This window comes from Mirounga angustirostris, unplaced genomic scaffold (genome assembly GCF_029215605.1).
Source record: "Mirounga angustirostris isolate CCGP_5_RB_7025 unplaced genomic scaffold, mMirAng1.0.hap1 SCAF_15, whole genome shotgun sequence".
In the NCBI taxonomy this organism is placed as follows: domain Eukaryota; kingdom Metazoa; phylum Chordata; class Mammalia; order Carnivora; family Phocidae; genus Mirounga; species Mirounga angustirostris.
In genome coordinates, this window is record NW_026991723.1 from 87561878 (window position 1) to 87580570 (window position 18693).

Here is an 18693-nt window from a genome sequence, read left to right on the forward strand (position 1 = left end):
AGGCGACTGGCTGCAAAGGGTGCCCTCCTGGAGCTCCCAGCTAGGGGTCTGCAGGTGGAGGATTACTGGAGTCTGCCGCTCTGGGGGTCGCTGAGGCGGTGGATCTGGGAAGGAGATGGGGGCGCGGTTTCTGGGAAAGCCCACATCGAGAGTTGAAGCCCAGAGAGAGGAGCTGAACCCAAGGCCGGGGAGTCAAAGACAGGAAGGGTGTTTCTGGCCGTTGGAACATTGAGTGCTAGGGCCCGAGATGGGGCAATACCTGGGAACCACAGTCATTCTGTACAAACCCGGGGGCCGAGTGGAAGCGTGGCAACGGGTGGCGGAAGCAGGGCCTTGAACGCCGAGGACGGCCCGCCCTCCCGCTCCTTGGACCGGGCTGGCCGCCACCCGCGGCCCCCTCCCCGCCTCCTTCGGGCGGGCCCGGGGAAGGCTGTGGACGGCCGCGGCTGCCCTTTCAAGTCGGCCTCCCGGAGGCTCCCGAGCCGGCCGGGCCGGGGGGGGGGGGGGGGGGGGGCTCTGCGCCGACATCAAAGCCCGGCGCCCCCAGCCAGATCCGGTTGCGGAAGGGGCGGGCGAGCCGGGGAGGGAGGCAGGTTTCGGCGGATTCCCCTTTCATCCCGTGGCTCGGCGGCCGCGGACCTCGGGGAGGCCCCGCACGTCCCTGCTGGGCAAGTCCGCGCAGGGCCGCGAGCGGCGCCGCCGGGCCGGGCGGGGCTGTGTGGCTTCGGGCCGGTCCCTGCCCTTCTCCGTGCCTCGGGCACCTTCCTCCCTGCCCCGGAGGCCTCGGCGCGGGGCCTTCTCGGGAGGGGCGTTCGGGGGAGACTCGGGAAGTTTGGATCCCCGAGATCGGGCGAAGAGCCGGGGCTGACCGAGACGCACCTGCGCCTGGCGCCCACTCGGCCCGCGGGAGGGCGGTCTCAGGGACCCCCTGCAGCGTCCCCCCCCCAACCCCGCTGTGCTGGCGGGGGAGGGGGGTCCCTCGGGCCTCAGCTTCCTAGAAGCCAGAGGGAGCCGACATTGCTTGTCCTTCTTCACGGTTGAGGCTGAACACATTCCTTCTTGCGAAATGGCTCTACTTTATTATTATTATTTTTAAGATTTTATTTATTTAGGGGCGCCTGGGTGGCTCAGTCGTTAAGCGGCTGCCTTCGGCTCAGGTCATGATCCCAGGGTCCTGGGATCGATCCCCGCATCGGGCTCCCTGCTTGGCGGGAAGCCTGCTTCTTCCTCTCCCACTCCCCCTGCTTGTGTTCCCTCTCTCGCTGTGTCTCTGTCAAATAAACAATATCTTTAAAAAAAAAAAAAGATTTTGTTTATTTGAGAGAGAGAGAGCAAGCACACGAGCAGGGAGGAGAGGCAGAGGGAGAGGGAGAAGCAGACTCCCCACTGAGCAGGGAACCTGATTTGGGGGGGGCTCGATCCCAGGAACCTGAGATCATGACCTGAGCCGAAGGCAGACACCCAGGAGCCCCATGGCTCTACTTTCGGATGTCACAACAGTAAGAATGACAATGACCACACACTCTCCCACATAAGCCTCCCAGTGTGGTTGATTAAGGACATCCTTTCCCAGGTGAACAGCCTGAGGCTCAAGAGAGGGGACTTGTTTTGCCCCAGATCACATAGCCAGGAAACCAGCGAGATGCAGGCTCCGTGGACAGGATGCACTTGGTGGAGTCTGCACTCAGCTGTTCATGCCCGCTGCCCCTGCCTTGATCACCACACAGGAGCGGAGCAGGGGGAGGCCAGACTGGGAATAATGAGAGCAGACGCTGATCTGGCACTGGCAACAGGCAGCACCCTGAGAGGAAGGTGTATCTATCACCCCCATTTTACAGATGGGGAAACTGAGACACCAGGAGGTCATACAGCCGGCTAAGTAGCAGGGCTGGGTACTGACCTAGTTTTTTAGCTCCAGGGACTTGGGGCTTAGCCACTGCGGTAGGGGGGTGGGTGAGAAAGTCAGAGAGAGCCCTTGACCCCCAGAGCACTTGCTGTGTGTCTGCCCCAGGCCAGGAACCTGCTGAGTCAGCACATGAACCTCAGCTGGGGGGTGCTATTCTATGCGGGCTATTCAGCAGAGGCACCAAGGCACAGAGAAGTGAAGGATGGGCCACAGTGGCCAGGAAATGACAGAGTCAGACCTTGCACATGGCCTGTCTGGCCCGCCTCGACAGCTGTGGTGGCAGAGAGGGGGACTACCACCGCCACCCTTCACCCACCCCCGTGGGCCAAGCCATGCAGACAGAGCCCTTGAAGGGCTTCTCTGCCCCCCTTATCTGCCAAGAGGGGGCACTTTTAATGGGCCTCCCCAGGATGCCAGGTGCACTCAGGCTGGTGGGATGGGACGGGTGCCTGGGTATTAGGCAGATGCCACCCCAACCCAGAGATTTAAAATTCCTCCCTGGAAAATCAGATAATCAAGGAAGTCACATACCGTGAAATGAGTGTGATCCTTGCCAGAAACCCAGAGGGAGCATCAGAAAATCATCACATGGCAAGTGTGGGCCTGTGACTCAACCCCCTCGCTTTATAGGCAGGGAAACTGAGGCACAGATCCCAGCAGGAAGAGTCCCACAGAGAGGATCCCCTCCCCTTCCCCGGCGTCTCTTGAGGGCCTCCTGTGTGGCCGGCTGTGTGTTGGGGCCTGTTCAGTGCCTACGCTCCCCGAGCTCAAGTGTCTGCTGAGAAAGGTTTGTCGGTGCTGTTCATGTTACCTTTATTCAATTCTGATCCTGGGGGGCTCACCTGAGGAGGAGACATCTAAGCGGAAACCTGATCTTAAGTAGGAGTCAGTGAAGCTGGTGAGAAGAACATTTCAGGCAGAGGGGGAAACATGTGCAAAGGCCCTGGGGCATGAAGGAGTTTGGCTCAGGAGAGTAAAGAAGCCAGAAGCCTGCTGCTAGAGTGGGGAGTGGGGAGGCGGGGCGCATGGAGGGAGAAGCCAGGGGGGAGGCAGAGGGGGCAGGACCTGGGGGCTTGGAGGAGCCTGCCTAGGCCAAGTCAGTGTTGGATGGGGGGAGAGGAGGCAAGCAGTGGGAGTCAAAGCTGGCGACTAGGAATCCAGCCCACAGTGACCACCCCAGGACTTCCAACCTCAGGAGAACCCTGGCTGGGAGCAGGAGAGAGGAGGGAGCTGTCTCCAGTCCTGTTTTAAACCCTGCTCTGTTGAGCTCCTGAAAGAAAAAGGGAGCTCAAAAGGGAAAATTTGCAAGTTAGATTTACCCTCAATTCTACTAAAGCACCAAAAGCTGTTGAAAAATAGTATTAGGGTCTTAACTCCACAAATGTTGGAAATCCCAGCCTGGAAGGCCGATGAAGGCCATTCCCTGTCCTCCCTACATCGGGGAAGGAGGATGGGGCAGCAAGAGGCCCCAGATTGGGCAACCCGGCCTGGCCTGTGGGCTCAGCTAATGTGGGCAAAGGGGAGGCCTCCCAAGGAGAACACGGGGCTCCCCAGACTTGGTTTGGGCTTCTCGGAAGTGTGCTGTATAGAGGGTTGGGCTATTTTGACCACAGGATGCACAACCGCTTATGGGGGTGGGCAAGTCTTATCCTTGGCCATGGATGGGGGAGGAGGAAGAAGGGAGAGGGAGGAAGAGGGGCAGAGAGGAGGGAGAGAGGGAAGGGAAGAAGTCCATGCTGGGTAGCAATCATTGCAACGAGGTGTGTGCCCATGTGATCCCCACTGTCTGTTCCTTCCCTGATGGGAACATCAAGTCTGCTGACAGGGGTGTCCCTGTGCTGGCCCCAGGCCAGGGGAATCTCCAGGTTGGTCTCAGCTGACCCTCACAAAGTTCTGGACCCCAGTCACCCTGCTCAGCCAGACCCCAAGCCAGACCCTGGGCGCTTAACCTGGGGCTCTGTACTCCTCTCTCTCTCTGGGCCTAACCCACAGGTTTACTCAGATGCCTGGCACTCTGTGTGTAGAGGTGTGTGTGTGTGTGTGTGTGAGAGAGAGAGAGAGAGAGAGAGAGAGAGCACGCATCTGCAGATGTTAGGTTAGGAGTGCTGACTGGGCCAGACAGGCTGGGCCTAGATCCTGGCTTAAACACTTGTGAGCTGTGTGACCTTGGGTGAGTGACCCAACCTCTCTGTGCCTCAATTATGAGGAATTCATGAGTTAATCTGAGAAACCCCATAGCAGAGCCCCTGAAACAGAGCAAGTGCTCAATTTTAGCTACTAAAAGGCTGACAATAAGATTCCTTTAGGAAGGGGCTCTAAACTGAAGGGAGGGGGGTCTCAGAAGGCCCAAGAAGCTCCTGGAATTGACTGCAAAGCTTTGTGTGTAGGTATGTTTTTCTGAACTGAGAAGGTCCTTAGCTTTCATCACAAAGTCTCATGACCCCCCAAAAGTTGAGCACCCTTGATCCAGCACTGACAGCCTCCCCTGTGCCTGGAGGGTCCCTCTTCATACAACTTTTGAGGGCTGCCTGTTACCTGCCCGCATGTGGGTGGTAGGCTGTCCTGCAGACCCCCACGGGCACCCACGCATGGGGGGCCATGTGTGCGCAGGGACGGTGAGCCCCTAACTCAAGGGGTATTATTTTTCAGGCTGAGACAACACTGCACAGTTGTATCCAAACCAGCTCCTTTCTCCAGGATGGGGAGGCTTGAAAACAGACTTCAAAGGCAAGCTTTGAATCAACAAAACACAATAAAAATAACTCTTGGAACCCAAATGCTGAATCACAGCCCCAGGCACATTAAGCCAGCTGATGCCAACCCTCCCTGACAGACTCAGGCCTTAAGGCTGGGGCCTTGCGGGGCCAGGCATCCTCTTGTGAGACCCTACTGGCCTTGCTGGGACTCCCACCGGCTCCATTCCGGCGGCTGTCAGGCAAGAAGGGTCCTTTGCCCAATTCTTACCTGCTGAAGTGAGGGGCTTCCCCGTCTGGCATCGGGGAAGTTGTGAGTATCTGGGAAGGGGGCAGTGCCACCCCGGGGAGGGTGAACCTGCTCCTAGGAGGCAGCGTGGCTTTGAGGCTTCCGATCTGGGTCGGGCTATGTGGCCCCAGGGTGATGGCAGCACCTCTCTGAGCCTTGGAGAAATGGGAATCACGCAATACCCCCTTCTCAGCAATCCTTGTAATGAGAACCAGAGAGGGGCCGTGGGGGAGGCCTGGGTGTATGGCCAAGGCCAGGCACTGTGCGTGGGTGACCAGGACACCCATACTTCCTGTGCGACACTCAGTCCCCACTTCTCCATCTACAAAATTAAATGACCTTGAAAGAGCTTTCCATGACATCTCAGATTGTGAAGTGAGAACCCTAAGTGCACAGTAGTGTGTACAATACAGAACGTAGGTAAAATTGACATTACAAAATAAAAATAGAGGCATGTTGGGGCGCCTGGGTGGCGCAGTCTGTTGGGCGTCTGACTCTTGGTTTCGGCTCAGGTTGTGATCTCCGGGTTGTGAGATTGAGCCCCGCGTCGGGGCTCTGTCCTCAACGCGGTGTCGGCTTGGGACTCTCTCTCCCTCTGCCCCTCCCTACACCCACTTGTGCTCTCTCTCTCTCTCAAATAAATCTTTAAAAATACAGGCATGTCTGTACTTCCTTGTATGTGCACAGAATATCTCTGGGAGGTGCCCAGGAAATGGGGTTACCGAGTAGGAGGACCACGGCCGGGTGGGGGTGGCTGGGAGCAGTTTGGGGCTTCTGCCTGTCCTGCTGTGCCCCATGCCTGCATTATCTAGTCAGTACAGACACAAGGGTGTGTTTTTTTTTAAGATTTTATTTATTTGAGAGAGAGAGAGAGAGAGAGCATGAGCAGGGGGGAGGGACAGAGGGAGAGGGAGAAGCAGGCTCTCCCCTGAGCAGGGAGCCGGATGAGGGACTGGATCCCAGGACCCCGGGACCATGACCTGAGCCAAAGGCAGGCGCTTAACCCACTGAGCCACCCAGGTGCTCCTAGGTTTTTGTTTTTGTTTTTTAAACTCCTTTTGGAGGTTTGCTGGTCCAGACCTCCTGCCTGACGCTGACCCAGCTCCCAGGGAGCTGCCCTGAGGGATCCAGAGACCCGTGACAGGGATTTGGGGTCAGGACAAAGCCCACTCCGTGGTGTCATCTCCCAGGATCTGCTCCTCTCCCCAGCCTCACTCTGGCCTCTTAGTCTCTCTGCCCGGCCAGCTGGAACTCCCCACAAGCCGTCTAACCCGTGTGTGTTTGGGGAGGGGGGTGCCCTGCCTTCAGGCCAGTGCACCTGCAGGTGGTTCTAACCCCCTCTTGCTGGGCAGTCTGGGTGGCCCCCGTGCACCACGTGCACAGTTTAATGTCTGTGTCCAGGACCAGCCACACAACTTGCCAGGGCCCAGGGCAAAATAAAAACGCAAGGCCCCTTGTTTAAAATGGACAATTTCAAGATGACACCAGAAGACCATTAAACGGGGTGCAGAACGCTTCTCCTGCAGGGGTCACACATCTGGGAAGCCAGCTCCATCCGTATCTCCCTCACCAAGATGGGGGCTCCCTGAAGTAGAAACACCGTCTCTCTTGTTCATAGAGCCCAGGACAGAGCCTGGTATGCAGTAGATGCTCAATTACTGTGTTCTGTGAATGAATGAATGAATGAATGAATGAATGGGAAGCAGGGGAACCGAGGAGTGGTAGAGTTTGTCAGCCACAGCCACCTGTGTATGCGGGTTACAGCCCTGCCCTCTGGGCTGGAGGAAATCTGAGCCAGCTTCCAGGAGGAGGAAGACTCAGCCTTGGAGGAGGCAGCTGCCCTGTGTGCTCCTGGGACACCTGCCTGTGCTTTCCCCGGTCACAGCACTTACCACTGGTTTCTTCTCTGGAGCGTAGCTGTGTGACCCCGGGAAAGTGACGTACCCTCTCTGTGCCCTGGGTTCTTTCTCTGTAATATTGGGCTAGGGCAGTGCCTCCTTCGTCACAGAGTGTTGCCCTCCTTCCTGGATAAGTAAGCTGTAAAGGTGGCAGACTTTAGACCCCATCTGCACGTGGTACCAGCTCAGTAATGCCTGTCATTATTCCTCTGTGATTCCTGGCTGCACTCTCAGCTCTTGTGGATTCCTGCTCGCCCACAGAATGGCCGTGGCTGTTAGAAGTCACCCGTGAGCTGACCCGGGGAGGCATCTTCCCCTGGAGAACACAGTCTGGGTCCTCAAGGTGCCTGGAAAGTGCCTGGGCCAACAGGTTCCCGTAGGGAGATTCTTCGGGGATTTGCTGGGCTCTGCAGCCAGGAGAGCTGGAAGTCTGCTCAGAGCCCAGTGGGGGGCTCCCTGGGAGCTTGGGGGTGTCACTGCGGTCCCCAGAGCTGCCAGGTACACACAATAAGCCAGGGAAACCCTGGTGGGTGAGTCATTAGTGGTCCCCAAGGCCCCATGATGGGGGATAGCAGGCAAGCTGCTCTTGGCTACTGCTCTTGGGGTCTCAGTGCCACCATTCAGGAGGGTTCCAGAGTCCAACCTGGTGGGTCCAATCCCGGCTTCTGGGTTGGCCTCTGCCCAGCACCCAACACCGGTTCCAGTGGGTCCCAGAAGTACAATGACCACCACCAGCATCGCCCCCCCTTCCTGAGGCTGTTTATAGGGGATGTTGAGGCTTACACGGGGCTGCTTGGAGGTGGCAGCATGCACTATCTCCGTGGAGGGCTCTGATGTCCTTCCACAGGAGCCCCTGGAAGGTGTAGACCATCTGTCACTTAGGACATATTTAGAAGAGAATGACAAAGGGACCCAAAGAGGCAGAAATGTTGGGGAGGGGGAGGACACAGGCGGCGGGATTTAGATAATGGCAGACAAAGGCAGAGGGGCTGGGAGGAGCAGGGGGCAGCCCCTCTTGGCTGGGGGATACCAGCCTTTCCCTCTTTCTAGTCAACAGCCCTCCCGAGCCCCTTGTCCCAAATCCCCCAACCGGGGTTTAGAATTGTGGCACCAGCCCGACTGCAAAGACTGTCAGTCACCACCCCCCCGGCTTCCTGTTCCTCTGTCCAGGTCTCACCACGCGCCCCCACCTCTGGGCCCTGGAGAGCCCAGGTGTCCCCCCCCATGCCCTGGGCGGTGCCTTGGGTCCCCCGCTCTGTGCTCCCAAAGCCCCGGGCCTCCTACCAAAGCATGACACTCTGTCCTGGAAATGTCCGTTGAGTCCACGTCTCCCACCAGACTGTGGCCTCCTGAGAGCGGAGTTGGTCATTCTGGTGCCTGCTGGGTGCCCAGGGCCCAGCATGTGCACGGCACCCAGTAGGTGCTCAACAAACTGTCTGCACAATGACAGTGGATGTGTCCGTGGGGAAGCTCCTGTCCCCAGAGCTCCACTGAGGGCTGGCTTCACCGCCCACCCCCACCCCGCTCCAGAGAAATCTCTCTCTCCCTGACCTTGCCCTGGGTGGCCCCAGTGCCCCTTGTGCTGGAGAATGGATCCAGGAAGGAACGGTCCTCCAGATCACCCCATTTTGCCCCAGGGGAGAGGGAGCCCACACTGTGGGGCTTTCGGCAGGAGACATGGGCTCCTGCTAAGAGGCACAGTTGTATGTTGGGGTCAGTCTCTTGACTTCAACACTTAATCTGTGTGACCTTGAGAAAGAGCTTAACCTCTCTGGGCTTTGGTTTCCCCCAACAACGAATACTTATACTAAGAGTAGCTTATGGGGCGCCTGCGTGGCTCAGTCGTTAAATGTCTGCCTTCGGCTCAGGTCACGATCCCAGAGTCCTGGGATCGAGCCCCACATCAGGCTCCCTGCTCGGCAGAGGGCCTGCTTCTCCCTCTCCCACTCCCCCTGCTTGTGTTCCCTCTCTAGCTGTGTCTCTCTGTGAAATAAAGAAATAAATAAAATCTTTAAAAAAAAAAAAAGAAGAGTAGCTTATGAGAGAAGAGCTGGAGGCTGGGCTCTGGGGCAGGACACGTGCAGCCCTAATCCCATCTCCCACAGCTGTGGAGCCTCAGCAAATCCCGCTAACCTCTCTGGGCCTTGGAGTCCTTATCAGCACGCGGGGCTCAGGAGATGCTCCCTCTGGGTGGAGAGGTCCAAGGAGGGAGGGAGGGAGCACTCAGGGGAAAGGAGCAGTGATTTTCCTGCCTCTCCATCACTTCCTTTTGCCTTGGATAGGGAATCATTCCTTCCTCTCTGCCACCCACCAGCTAGACCCAGCCGGCACAGGTCTGCACAGGGCCCAGGGCAGGGTCAGCGGTGCGGGGAGGGAGTGGGATCCGGGGGATATGATTGCTCAGGGTGAGATGGCAGACAGGAACGGGAAGAGCTGGGATGAGTGGTGGTGGTGGTGGGGGGAGTACACCTGCCCTGCCCCCCCATGGGGAGGGCGTTGGGGGGGGCAGGGTTATGGGGAAGCAGAAGCCACCAGGGCCACTTTCCTGGCCTTCCCGACATGCTGCTGCCTGGAGCCCAGGAGGGGCTGGCCATCTGCCAGCCCTGAGTGGAAATGTCCCAGTAAAAAGGGCCTTATTGGGACCCCTGTGGAGAGGACCCTGGGTGCTGTCAGGGAGGAGTGAGAGACTGAGAACCTGGGGGCCGCTGGAAAGGGGTCCAGCCCCACCCAGCACTCCCTCCCTCCTCCCCGCCCTCCTGGCTGCTCACCCCGGGTTCAAGTACACTCAGGGGCATGGCTGACCCAAGCAGTGGGGAAGACAACCGGGAATTTGGGGGCCGGGGGTCACTGGGAGGCTATGCGTGAGTGAGTGCGCTTCTAGCTGTGTGTGCTCTGGGTCTTCGTGTGCCCGGCGTCTCTGTGCCGCGTTTCTCTGGTGTCTCTATCGTGTGTCTGATGTTTGGGTGTCTCCGGTGTTTCTCTGCGGTGTGTGTGTGTGTGTTGGCCCGTGCGCCCTGCGTCCAGTGGGCCTGTGGGCGGGTGTCCCTGTGTGCGTGTCTGTGCTGAGTGGCAGGTGCGAGGCTCAGGGCCCACGCTCAAGGTCCTCTGGACACAGAATCCACGCTGTCGGGGAGGAGAGGGAGGGCGGAGAGAGGGCAGGAGAGCAGGCCCGCCCGAGAGCAAGAGCGGAGCCCCGCGCGGGGAGGGGCGGGACCGGGGTGGGGTGGGGTGGGGGGGGTGTAAGCAGCTCGCAACGGGGCGCCCCTCGCCCCGCCCCAGACGCCGCGGGGGGCCTGGTCCCGGCCGCCCCCATCCCCCGTGCGCTCCACGCGGGCCTCGATTTCCAGGCTCGTAGTTGGCCGCGCGTGGCCAGCTTAGCAGTTTCTGGCTTAATGGCAACCGAAGGCAGCAAGGAGAAGTAGGGGGGTGGGGTGGGGAGCGGGGCGTCCCCCCCAGGCCCCGCCGCGACCCCGGGGCAGGTGGGGGGCGGCGGCGCGGGCCCGCGGCGGGAGGAGGGCGCGGGCGGGAGCCGCGAGCGCAGCGCGAGGGAAAAGTTTGCGACCCCGGAGCTGGAGGCTGAGAAGTTTCGGCGGCACCGGGCGGCGCCAAAGCCAGGCCAACACTGCCCCCGCGTGGGCGCGGCGCGGCGCTGCAGCGGGCGGCGGGGCGAGGGCCCGCCGCGGCCCTTGGGGAGAAACTGAGGCTCAGAGAGGGCGAGGCGGGCGGCGCAAGGTCACGGGGCTGGGGGCGCGGTAGAATCAGGCTCCCCAGGAAATGGAAATACTAGGGCGGGGTGGGGGTGTCGTGAAAGCGCAGGAAAGGGGATGAAGGGGAGTCATCCCTGGGATCGAAACCCCATTCAGTCCCCAGGGAAGGGGAGTTTGTAGCGTTGCGCCCATCCCATCCCCCACAGGGTTTCTCCAAACTGCCTTCATCTGTGGCCTTTCTTCTGGAGGCAGAGCACCCCTGCAAAGCAAATCCTCCTCATCCACGACCCTCCTGGCCCTAAGATCCCCACCGCCTGTCCCCGCCCAGCACCCCCCATCCCATCCTTTCCTATTCTGCAGGGTGCCTGAGTGCGGATTCCGTGGCTGTTTCCTCACTGGCCAGGAGGTGGCGATAAAGACCTGGATCCTCGGCTTGGCGAGGGGTTGGGGCCAAAGCGCTGCCTGGACAGAGGGGAGGGGGCTTTAAACTTTGCCGAGGAGATTGACACCCAGGTGTGGCAGGGCCAAACCTGGCCGCCGGGAGTATGGGGCTGGCGATGCTGAGTCAGTGCAGCGGTCAGACCAACGCCACCTGGTCTTTTGCCACCCCCTGATGTGATTTTAAACACTGCCCACTCTTCCTCCCTCCACCACTAGGAGAGAAACAGCTGGTCCCCACCCACTCTGGATGCTTGCCCTCCAGGGACCTGGGGAATGCAGAAGACAAACGTTTGTCCACCCCGCTGGAGTCTGGACACCCTCATTGCCCAGTGGAGGTCAGCAAGTAGCCTTTGGTTCCAGTCAAAGATGGAAGCTGGGGCCGGGGCTCAGGGCACGGGCCTGTTTCAGGTGTGGGTTGATCTAGGTTGACAGAAGCTTGGTCCCAGGTTTGAAGTGTGTGGCAGGGCCTCCCCCCTTCCAGAAGAGGGGATCACCTGGAACAAGTCCTGGCACCTGACAATGGCTTGCCCCCACCCCTCAGCCTCATCCCAGCCATGACTTTGTCCTCTCCCTCTCCTTGGTCCAGGAGCCCTGGCACCTAGAGAGGCTTGTGGGGTGAGACATGGTAGCAGGTCCCAGCCATCTGGAATGCATGTTTATTTGTGGGGTGAGAAAGGCCTCTCCTCACCCCCTGCCCGCGACCATGCGCGGGCTTGGGCTCCAGTAGCCATTCACTTGGGAGCCTCCTGTGGTGTCATGGAAGGCAGGAGGGGCTGGTAGCCTTTAGGGCATCCTCGCTTCAGGACTGTGTGCAGCACCAAGCTGGGCAGGAAGGATTCCTACAGAGACCAGGAGGACCAGCTGGAGGCTGTGGGGTCCCTCTGGGCCAGAGATGTGGCTCCCTGGGCCCAGGGGGATTCTATATCCCAGCCCAAGGGGGCAGGCACAGGGGTCAGCCCCATTGTACAGATGAGGGAATGCAAATGCAAAAAGACCCCAGCGCTTGCAAGTATGGGGCTGGGAATCGGAACCCAGCTCAGTGCGAGAGCCCAGCCCTTAGCCACATGCAGGGAGGCTTCACCCGGTACCCCAGCCACCCCACTGGGCAGGGGTTCTCCAGGTGGCTGGCTGTCAGCAGGCACTCACCAGCTTCCGGCTCCAGGAGCAGGGCGATTTGCCCACCTGCCCCAGGATGTTGTCAGTGTCCAGCAAGGTTTGGAGGTCACCTCGTGGCCTCTGTGTGGTGGTCCTGGGGATGCAGGGCAGGCTGCTCTTCACGGAGGCATCCTCAGAGAGGTGACCCGGTGGCTCCTGGATGGGCCTGAGGGGGACAGGAGCCCGTGAGCTGCATGGACCCTGAATCCCACGTCCACCCATGGCTGGCAGGGCCCTCAAGGCCACCGACCCTTAGGCTGCCCGCTGCTGGGTGGGGTCGTCTACAGGGTGAGGAGGGGGTGCCTGGCAATGCCTATGAATCCTGTCCCCTTCCCCAAAGCCTCACAGGCCAGGGCAGTCCCAGCCGAACGAGATGTTGGCCATGACCTCCTCCTTGGCCCTGGGGCACAGGGCTTTGGACAAACTCTCCAGCCATCTCCTGACACTCCCGAACACCCCTTCTGATGTCGTTGACCGGGGAGCTATCCCATTCTCGATGGTACCCTGCCGGACTGGAGGAGAGAGAACTCCAGTGAGATCTCTACCCGGGGTGGGGGGGTGTACCAACACCCCCACTCTCCCCTCCTCCCTCTCTGGCAGGCAAGGCTGGGCACAGCCCCATCTCCATGGCAACCCAAGGCTCCCCAGTGCCTTATGGCTGCCTCCAGAGAAGGCTCAGGTTTTAAAACTATCTTGCGTGACTGTTTCTGCCTTTATTACCCAAACTGTGCCCCCCCCCACATACCCACTCCTACTGCAGCCCCAAATGGGCCTTCTTTCCCATAATGGGAAGGCCAGTCACACCACCGTGGAAATCCAGAGACAATGGTGAGACTCCTGCAGGGATGGAGGGGCTAGGAGTCTTTCCTGCCCGAGAGCTGCCCTTCCAGCTGGTCAGGGGCCCCAAGTTCCCCAACGGCTGCCTCAGGATGGAAAGGGCTGGGAAGCAGTCAGCCGAGAGAGCCCCACTCTGGTGCCCTGGGATGTGACCACAGCTCCTGCGGCCACTGGCCCCCAAGGAAGCTTCTCCTGAGCTAGCTAGCTGCCATTCCCATGAAACGGTTTCTCCCTGGGGGCACCCCGGCGTCTCTTCTCGGCTGCTGTGTCACCTGCTCTCGGAAGCTTTGGCTTCCCCGTCAAACAACAAGAAACTGGACAAAACTGCAGCTTCTATTTCCAACTTCCTATGACGCTAAGGGGCCTGGGTAGGGTCCCTCCTGAATCAGCAAAGATCCTGGATTTTAGGGCTTTACCCACAGCTAGGCTTTGGAATAGCCACGTTTCCTGAAACTGCACACAGTAGTTGGTCAATAAATAGATGCAAGCTCTTGGAGGCCCTGGGGCTGCTAGCTCCTGAGAAGCGAAGAGGCTGGGCTGATGGAGAGAGGGGCGGGGGGATTGGTAAAAGGTTATACCAGAGCAAGGACACGCATTCTTCCCACCTGCTTCTTGACACCCACTTCAGAAAACACTGGAAACCGTGCCAAGGCAGACACCACCACATCCATCCCCAAGGAGCCGAGGGCAAACTTCCATCTCAGAACCTGGGCCTGGTGGTTCCTAGCTTCTTTGCTGGACCAGCCAGTGCCAGACTTCCCCAGAGAGAAGGTTTGATATTCTGGACCTTTCTGGGCAACTCCTCATCCAGGCAGGCCTTCATGGATATGGGAAGAAGATGCTTTAGGTGCCCTGCCACCTTCTTCAGCCCCTGTAGGCCACGGAGGGGGCCAGACGTGGGAGTCAGGAGGCTGTGGGTGCCTGTTCCGAGGTGGGCAGATGTGGCACGTGGGAACCCGTGGCAGCAAGAAAGCCTTCAGTGGTGGCCAGGCCTGGGCAGCCATTGTTTCCTCCGCTGTGACGCTCCCCGGTGCCACCCACGTTGGGACACCTCTGCAGGACCTCGGACCCTCTACTTGGTCTTTGAGGCCCTCCTGACACTTCTCGGCAGAGTCAGTGGATTCCTAGCCTCTGCAGGCTGGCCCTTACTCCCAGGACCCAGGGCCACAGTCTCTGCTCTCTGGGCTCCAGGCTGGAACTTTCTGGAGTCCTGGGGCTCCCCGCCCTGTCTGCTTACCTGCACAGCTGCGCTCCCAGTAACGGAGCGCTGTGTCCCGCAGGGTCTCATCGGCGAATCGCACTCGGAAGGGGCAAAACCGTCTGCGCTGTCCCGAGCTTTCCCCCAAGGAGCTGTGGGTGAGCACAGCCTTGAGCTTGGGGGCCTGTGCACCGTGGGGCCTGCTGAGAGAGACGAGAGGGGCAGGGGAGGCTCAAGGCTGAGCCCCCAGCCCCACATTCCACCCCAACAACCCATGTCCACTGGACCAGCCCTCGCTGTGTATCCTGACACCACAGTAGCTCGCCTTTTCTGGGAGTACTTCATGCCTGCCAGGCAGTGGATCATGCATGCAGCATGCATTAGCCCGTCACACCCGCACAACCGGGGAAACATGATCATTATTCTCATTTTACAGATGAGCAAACCACAGCACAGAGATGTTTTGCAACTTGCCCAAGGTCACACAGCTGGTAACGGGTAGAGCCAAGATTTTTTTTTTTTTTCCTTGAGCCAAGATTTGAATCTTAGTTCCAGAGCTGGCAATCCTATATATCGAGCAATTCAGCAGAGAGAAGAAGGATGTGAACTTGAGCGTCAAGAAGGCCTGGGTTTCAACCCTAACTCTTTTAAGCCTCAGTTTCTTTATCTGTAAAATGGGGATCATCCTTGTGCCCACCACACGGGGTGGCAAGATGAAATGGGTGCCAAAGCTCTCCACCCAGGGTGTGTGGTGCCCAGAGTAAACATCTGTGACTTCAAACTGTTCTTATAATCATCAGTCTCAGCTACACCTCTACCCACGCATGTGAGTTTGGGCAGACCACACTCGAGTCCTCCGTTTTGCAGTTTTCCCCTCTCAATTATGTATTATATAGTGTAAACATGATAATAGCATCCTTATAAGAGTTTGGTAAGTATCAAATAACTTATGGGAGGCATCTAGTACAAGGCCTGGCATGGGGCCCACGCTGAGTAAAGGGCATTCTGTTATTGTTATATTTATTAATTTCAGCCTCAAGGGCAAGGCTGCGGGAGGGCCTGCTTGATCCACCCATGGCTCTGTTATTCAGAAATGCCACGTTCAACCTTAAGGACACACATATTGATGTATCTGCATCCATTTATCTGACTACATCTTTATGTCTGTGTGGACACGTAAGGGATACTTTCATCAGCCCACAAAAGAGCCAGGCGGTCGGAAGATGTCCCAGACCTAGTGATCCAACAGTTGTCTGCTTATCAAGCCCTGGTCCGTGCTGGCCTCAGGGCTAGACACAGGTGCACCCTGGCTCTGCCCAGGGGACTGAGATCTCAGCTTCTCCTATCAGAGGCTGCTGGAGCCCATTCCCATGCACCCTGGTGTCCCCTGCAGGGCCTACCAGGGAATCTCACACACCACGAGGTACTCAAGTATTAGCTCTTAAATGTGAAACACCGTGACTGTGTCCACCCCTGCTGTTTGTCATATTTGAGATAATGAGTTCCATACTTTTATTTATTATATCTTGTGAGACGTAGTGTGTTTATTTGATTGATTTAAAGTTCCTGGCTTGGCAAATGTGTTTCACTTCTGGCACCTTCTCTGAGCCATCGGTGGTGTCTTCCTGGAGCACTGTGTCCGGAAGGGTTCGAGGCCCAGTGGGGGAAAAATGCTGGGATCAAATAGTACTGTCAGCCATGGGTCCAGAAGGAGAAGGAATGGCATGTATGTTGGGTATTTACTCTCTTTGGTCTTAAAAACTCATGGGCAATGCTCTTCACCTTTCACCTCGGTTTAAGCCTGTTTATGCTGAAGGAGTTTTTTCTGCATTCTTTTTCCCCTTCATTAGAGCTATGGCATCGAGGTCCAGGTAAGCTCTAATGCCCAAGGCTCTTCTCCTATATCTCCATCCCTTATCTCATTTCTCCCAATATCTGACATATAGTAAAACCTAATAAAAGAGGAAGAAATGGACGAATGAACGGTGGGATGGGTGAAAGGATGGAAGATTGGGTGGGTGGGTGGATGGATAGATGGACTCATGAATGAGTTAATGAAAAGGTCTGAATAGAAGGACTGGATGTTAGGAAGATGGGTAGATGTATGGATGGTGGATGAATGACTCTGTATATGGTGAGTATGTGGACTCGTAGATGGCTTCATGACAAGTTATAGATGGACAGTACCCTGGATTTACAATTGCATGGGAGGATTTGTAGATGACTGATCATTGGATTCATGGATGGGTGGATAGAATCATCAGAGTTTCTGGTTAGAAAGATGACTGGCTAGATGGATGAATGGATGGATGAATGGATGGATGGAGAGATTCATGGATGGGTTGTAGAAGACCTGGTTCACAGAGAAGATGTATGCAAGGATGGATAGGTGAATGGGAGCAGGAATATCTGAATGGATTCATGGATGGATTATGAATATGTTGGCAGAAGACCTGATGAATGGGTGGATGGATTCATAGATGTTGATGGATAATCCTTGGATAGGTTGGGAGGAGGCCTGCTCTGGGATAGATCTATGTATTGATAGATAAGTGGATAGATGGATGGATGGATAGATGGATGGATAGATGGATAGATGGATAGATGGATGGGTGGATTCATGGATGGATTATGAATGGTTTGTCAGAAGACCTGATTCACGTGGACACATAGACGGATGTACAGGTGGACAGATGGATAAATTCATGGATGAGAGACAAGAGGAAAGAAAAGAAGAAATGCTCTTTCTTCCCATCCCCCTACCGCCAGTCTCCTGTAACTCACTGGTTGGCCTTCTTGAGGGTGAACTGTGAGTGATCTCTCCTCAGGGTCCCCAGGGCAGGTATCTGATGGAGCAAAATCTTCTTAAGACTATTCTGGAAGTACGATGACTGGCCCCTTGAAGACAAACAAGCCACACCTGGCATGAGTGGTCGGGGTCCCCCATCCTAGGAGCACTGTTGGCAACCCTGTCCCCATCAGCGGGTAACTTGACACTTACCGCAGGTCTGGAAGTTGGGGACACCGGGGCGATTGGTGGCAGTGCTCTGACACACTCCTTTTTGGTTGTGATGCCGAGGGTGCTGGGAACCAGGAGGAGGTGGAAATAGCTATATGAGCCTTCGCTTGGGGACAGTCCTTACTAGGCTCTTCCTAGTTATAGGGCCTTGGGCCTCGGTTTCCTCAACTGTACAAGAGGGGCAATGGTAGACCCGCCCTCGAGGGGTAGTTGCCGGGACTCTGCCAGGCCTACTCCACTAACAGGAGCTGGGATCATCCCGGAAATGGCTCCGCCCCGCCCTTGCCCCGCCCTTGCCCCGCCCTTGCCCCGCCCTTGCCCCGCCCTTGCCCCGCCCCCTGGGGTCCCCGGCGGCGCCTCACTCGGCGGCGGGCGTTCCGCGCGCTCCGCGCCCAGCTGATGCAGGAGCTCCCGGAACCCGCTGGGGAGGAACTCTCCTAGGAGGGCGGGCAGGGTGGCCGCACCCCGGCAGGGATCCTCGCGCTCTCCAGGCCCCGGGCGCCCGGCCAGGAGCAGGAGCGACCTCCGCCTTGTCCGGTTCTGCGCCGCCCGCGGGGCCAGGGCGGGCAGGGCGGGCAGGCGCGGCGAGGGGCTCCTGACGCCCAGCCCCTGCTCTGGGTGCGAGGAGCCGCCCGGCCACCACGCGCCGCCGCCCTCCGAGGCCCTCAAGCCGCCGGGGGACCCGCGGAGCTGGGGCAGGGGCAGCCTGGGCAGTCGCGCGTCTCTCCTTCGGCGAGCGCCGTCGCCGGGGAGCCCCTCGGGCGCCACCTGCTGGGTCCCGGGGTTGGGGGGACGCCGGGGCATGTCTGGCCCTGCGCTCAGCTCAGGGCATCCTCACGCCAGTGGGGCGGGGTGGGTGCCGTGCCAAGTGAAGAGGAGGGCATAGGCCAGCCCCCAGACCATAGTGCCCGGAGGGGGGGTCCTTGTGGCCCGGGGGTAACACCGCTGCCTCGTCAGGCAGCGAGCGGCTTCAGGCCAGCGCTCGCCCAGCCTCTGTTTCCTCACCTGCAAAATGGTCACGTAAGCGTACACACCTTTCTGCGTTGCTGGGGGCGTTTAGGTGTGGGAGCGCATGTAAATGGCATAGAATAGTGCCAGGCACGCTGTACGTGCTCAACGAAAGGCTAGCTGCTATTACTATTGTTATTATTTTAAAATTATTATTATTTTTTAAGATTTTATTTATTTATTTGAGAGAGAGAATGAGATAGACAGAGAGCATGAGAGGGGGGAGGGTCAGAGGGAGAAGCAGACTCCCCGCCAAGCAGGGAGCCCGATGTGGGACTCGATCCGGGGACTCCAGGTTCATGACCTGAGCCGAAGGCAGTCGCTTAATCAACTGAGCCACCCAGGCGCCCTATTTTAAAATTATTATTATTTAGGATTTAGTCTGAGTCCCACTACTTATTAGCTTTGCAAACTTGGACAAGCCAGCTGGTTAACTTCTCTCAGTGCCCTTATCTGTAGAATGGGGATAACAGAGCACCTGCTCCTTTGTGACTTAGCCCATTGGAGTGTTCAAGTCCTATTATGCTATTAGCACTCCCCTG

The 18693-nt window shown here is 58.0% G+C and overlaps 1 protein-coding gene across 2 annotated transcripts; it reads right to left on the reverse strand.

The window, feature by feature from the left end:
- Window positions 1-1073: 1073 nt before the first annotated feature.
- On the reverse strand, window positions 1074-18070 carry CUNH9orf50 (chromosome unknown C9orf50 homolog). Of its 2 annotated transcripts, none has more exons than XM_054509091.2 (6): window positions 17506-18070; window positions 17126-17207; window positions 16909-17022; window positions 14164-14324; window positions 12081-12255; window positions 1074-11773 (listed from the first exon to the last, which is right to left on the reverse strand). In XM_054509091.2, the coding sequence occupies exons 1-5, from the start codon at window positions 17945-17947 to the stop codon at window positions 12209-12211; spliced, it is 846 nt and encodes a 281-aa protein (XP_054365066.1). In that variant the 5' UTR covers window positions 17948-18070; the 3' UTR covers window positions 1074-11773; window positions 12081-12208. The 2 variants fall into 2 exon arrangements, with proteins under 2 accessions (XP_054365066.1, XP_064435882.1); XM_064579812.1 differs by having other exon boundaries at window positions 14164-14327; window positions 17506-18069.
- Window positions 18071-18693: the final 623 nt, after the last annotated feature.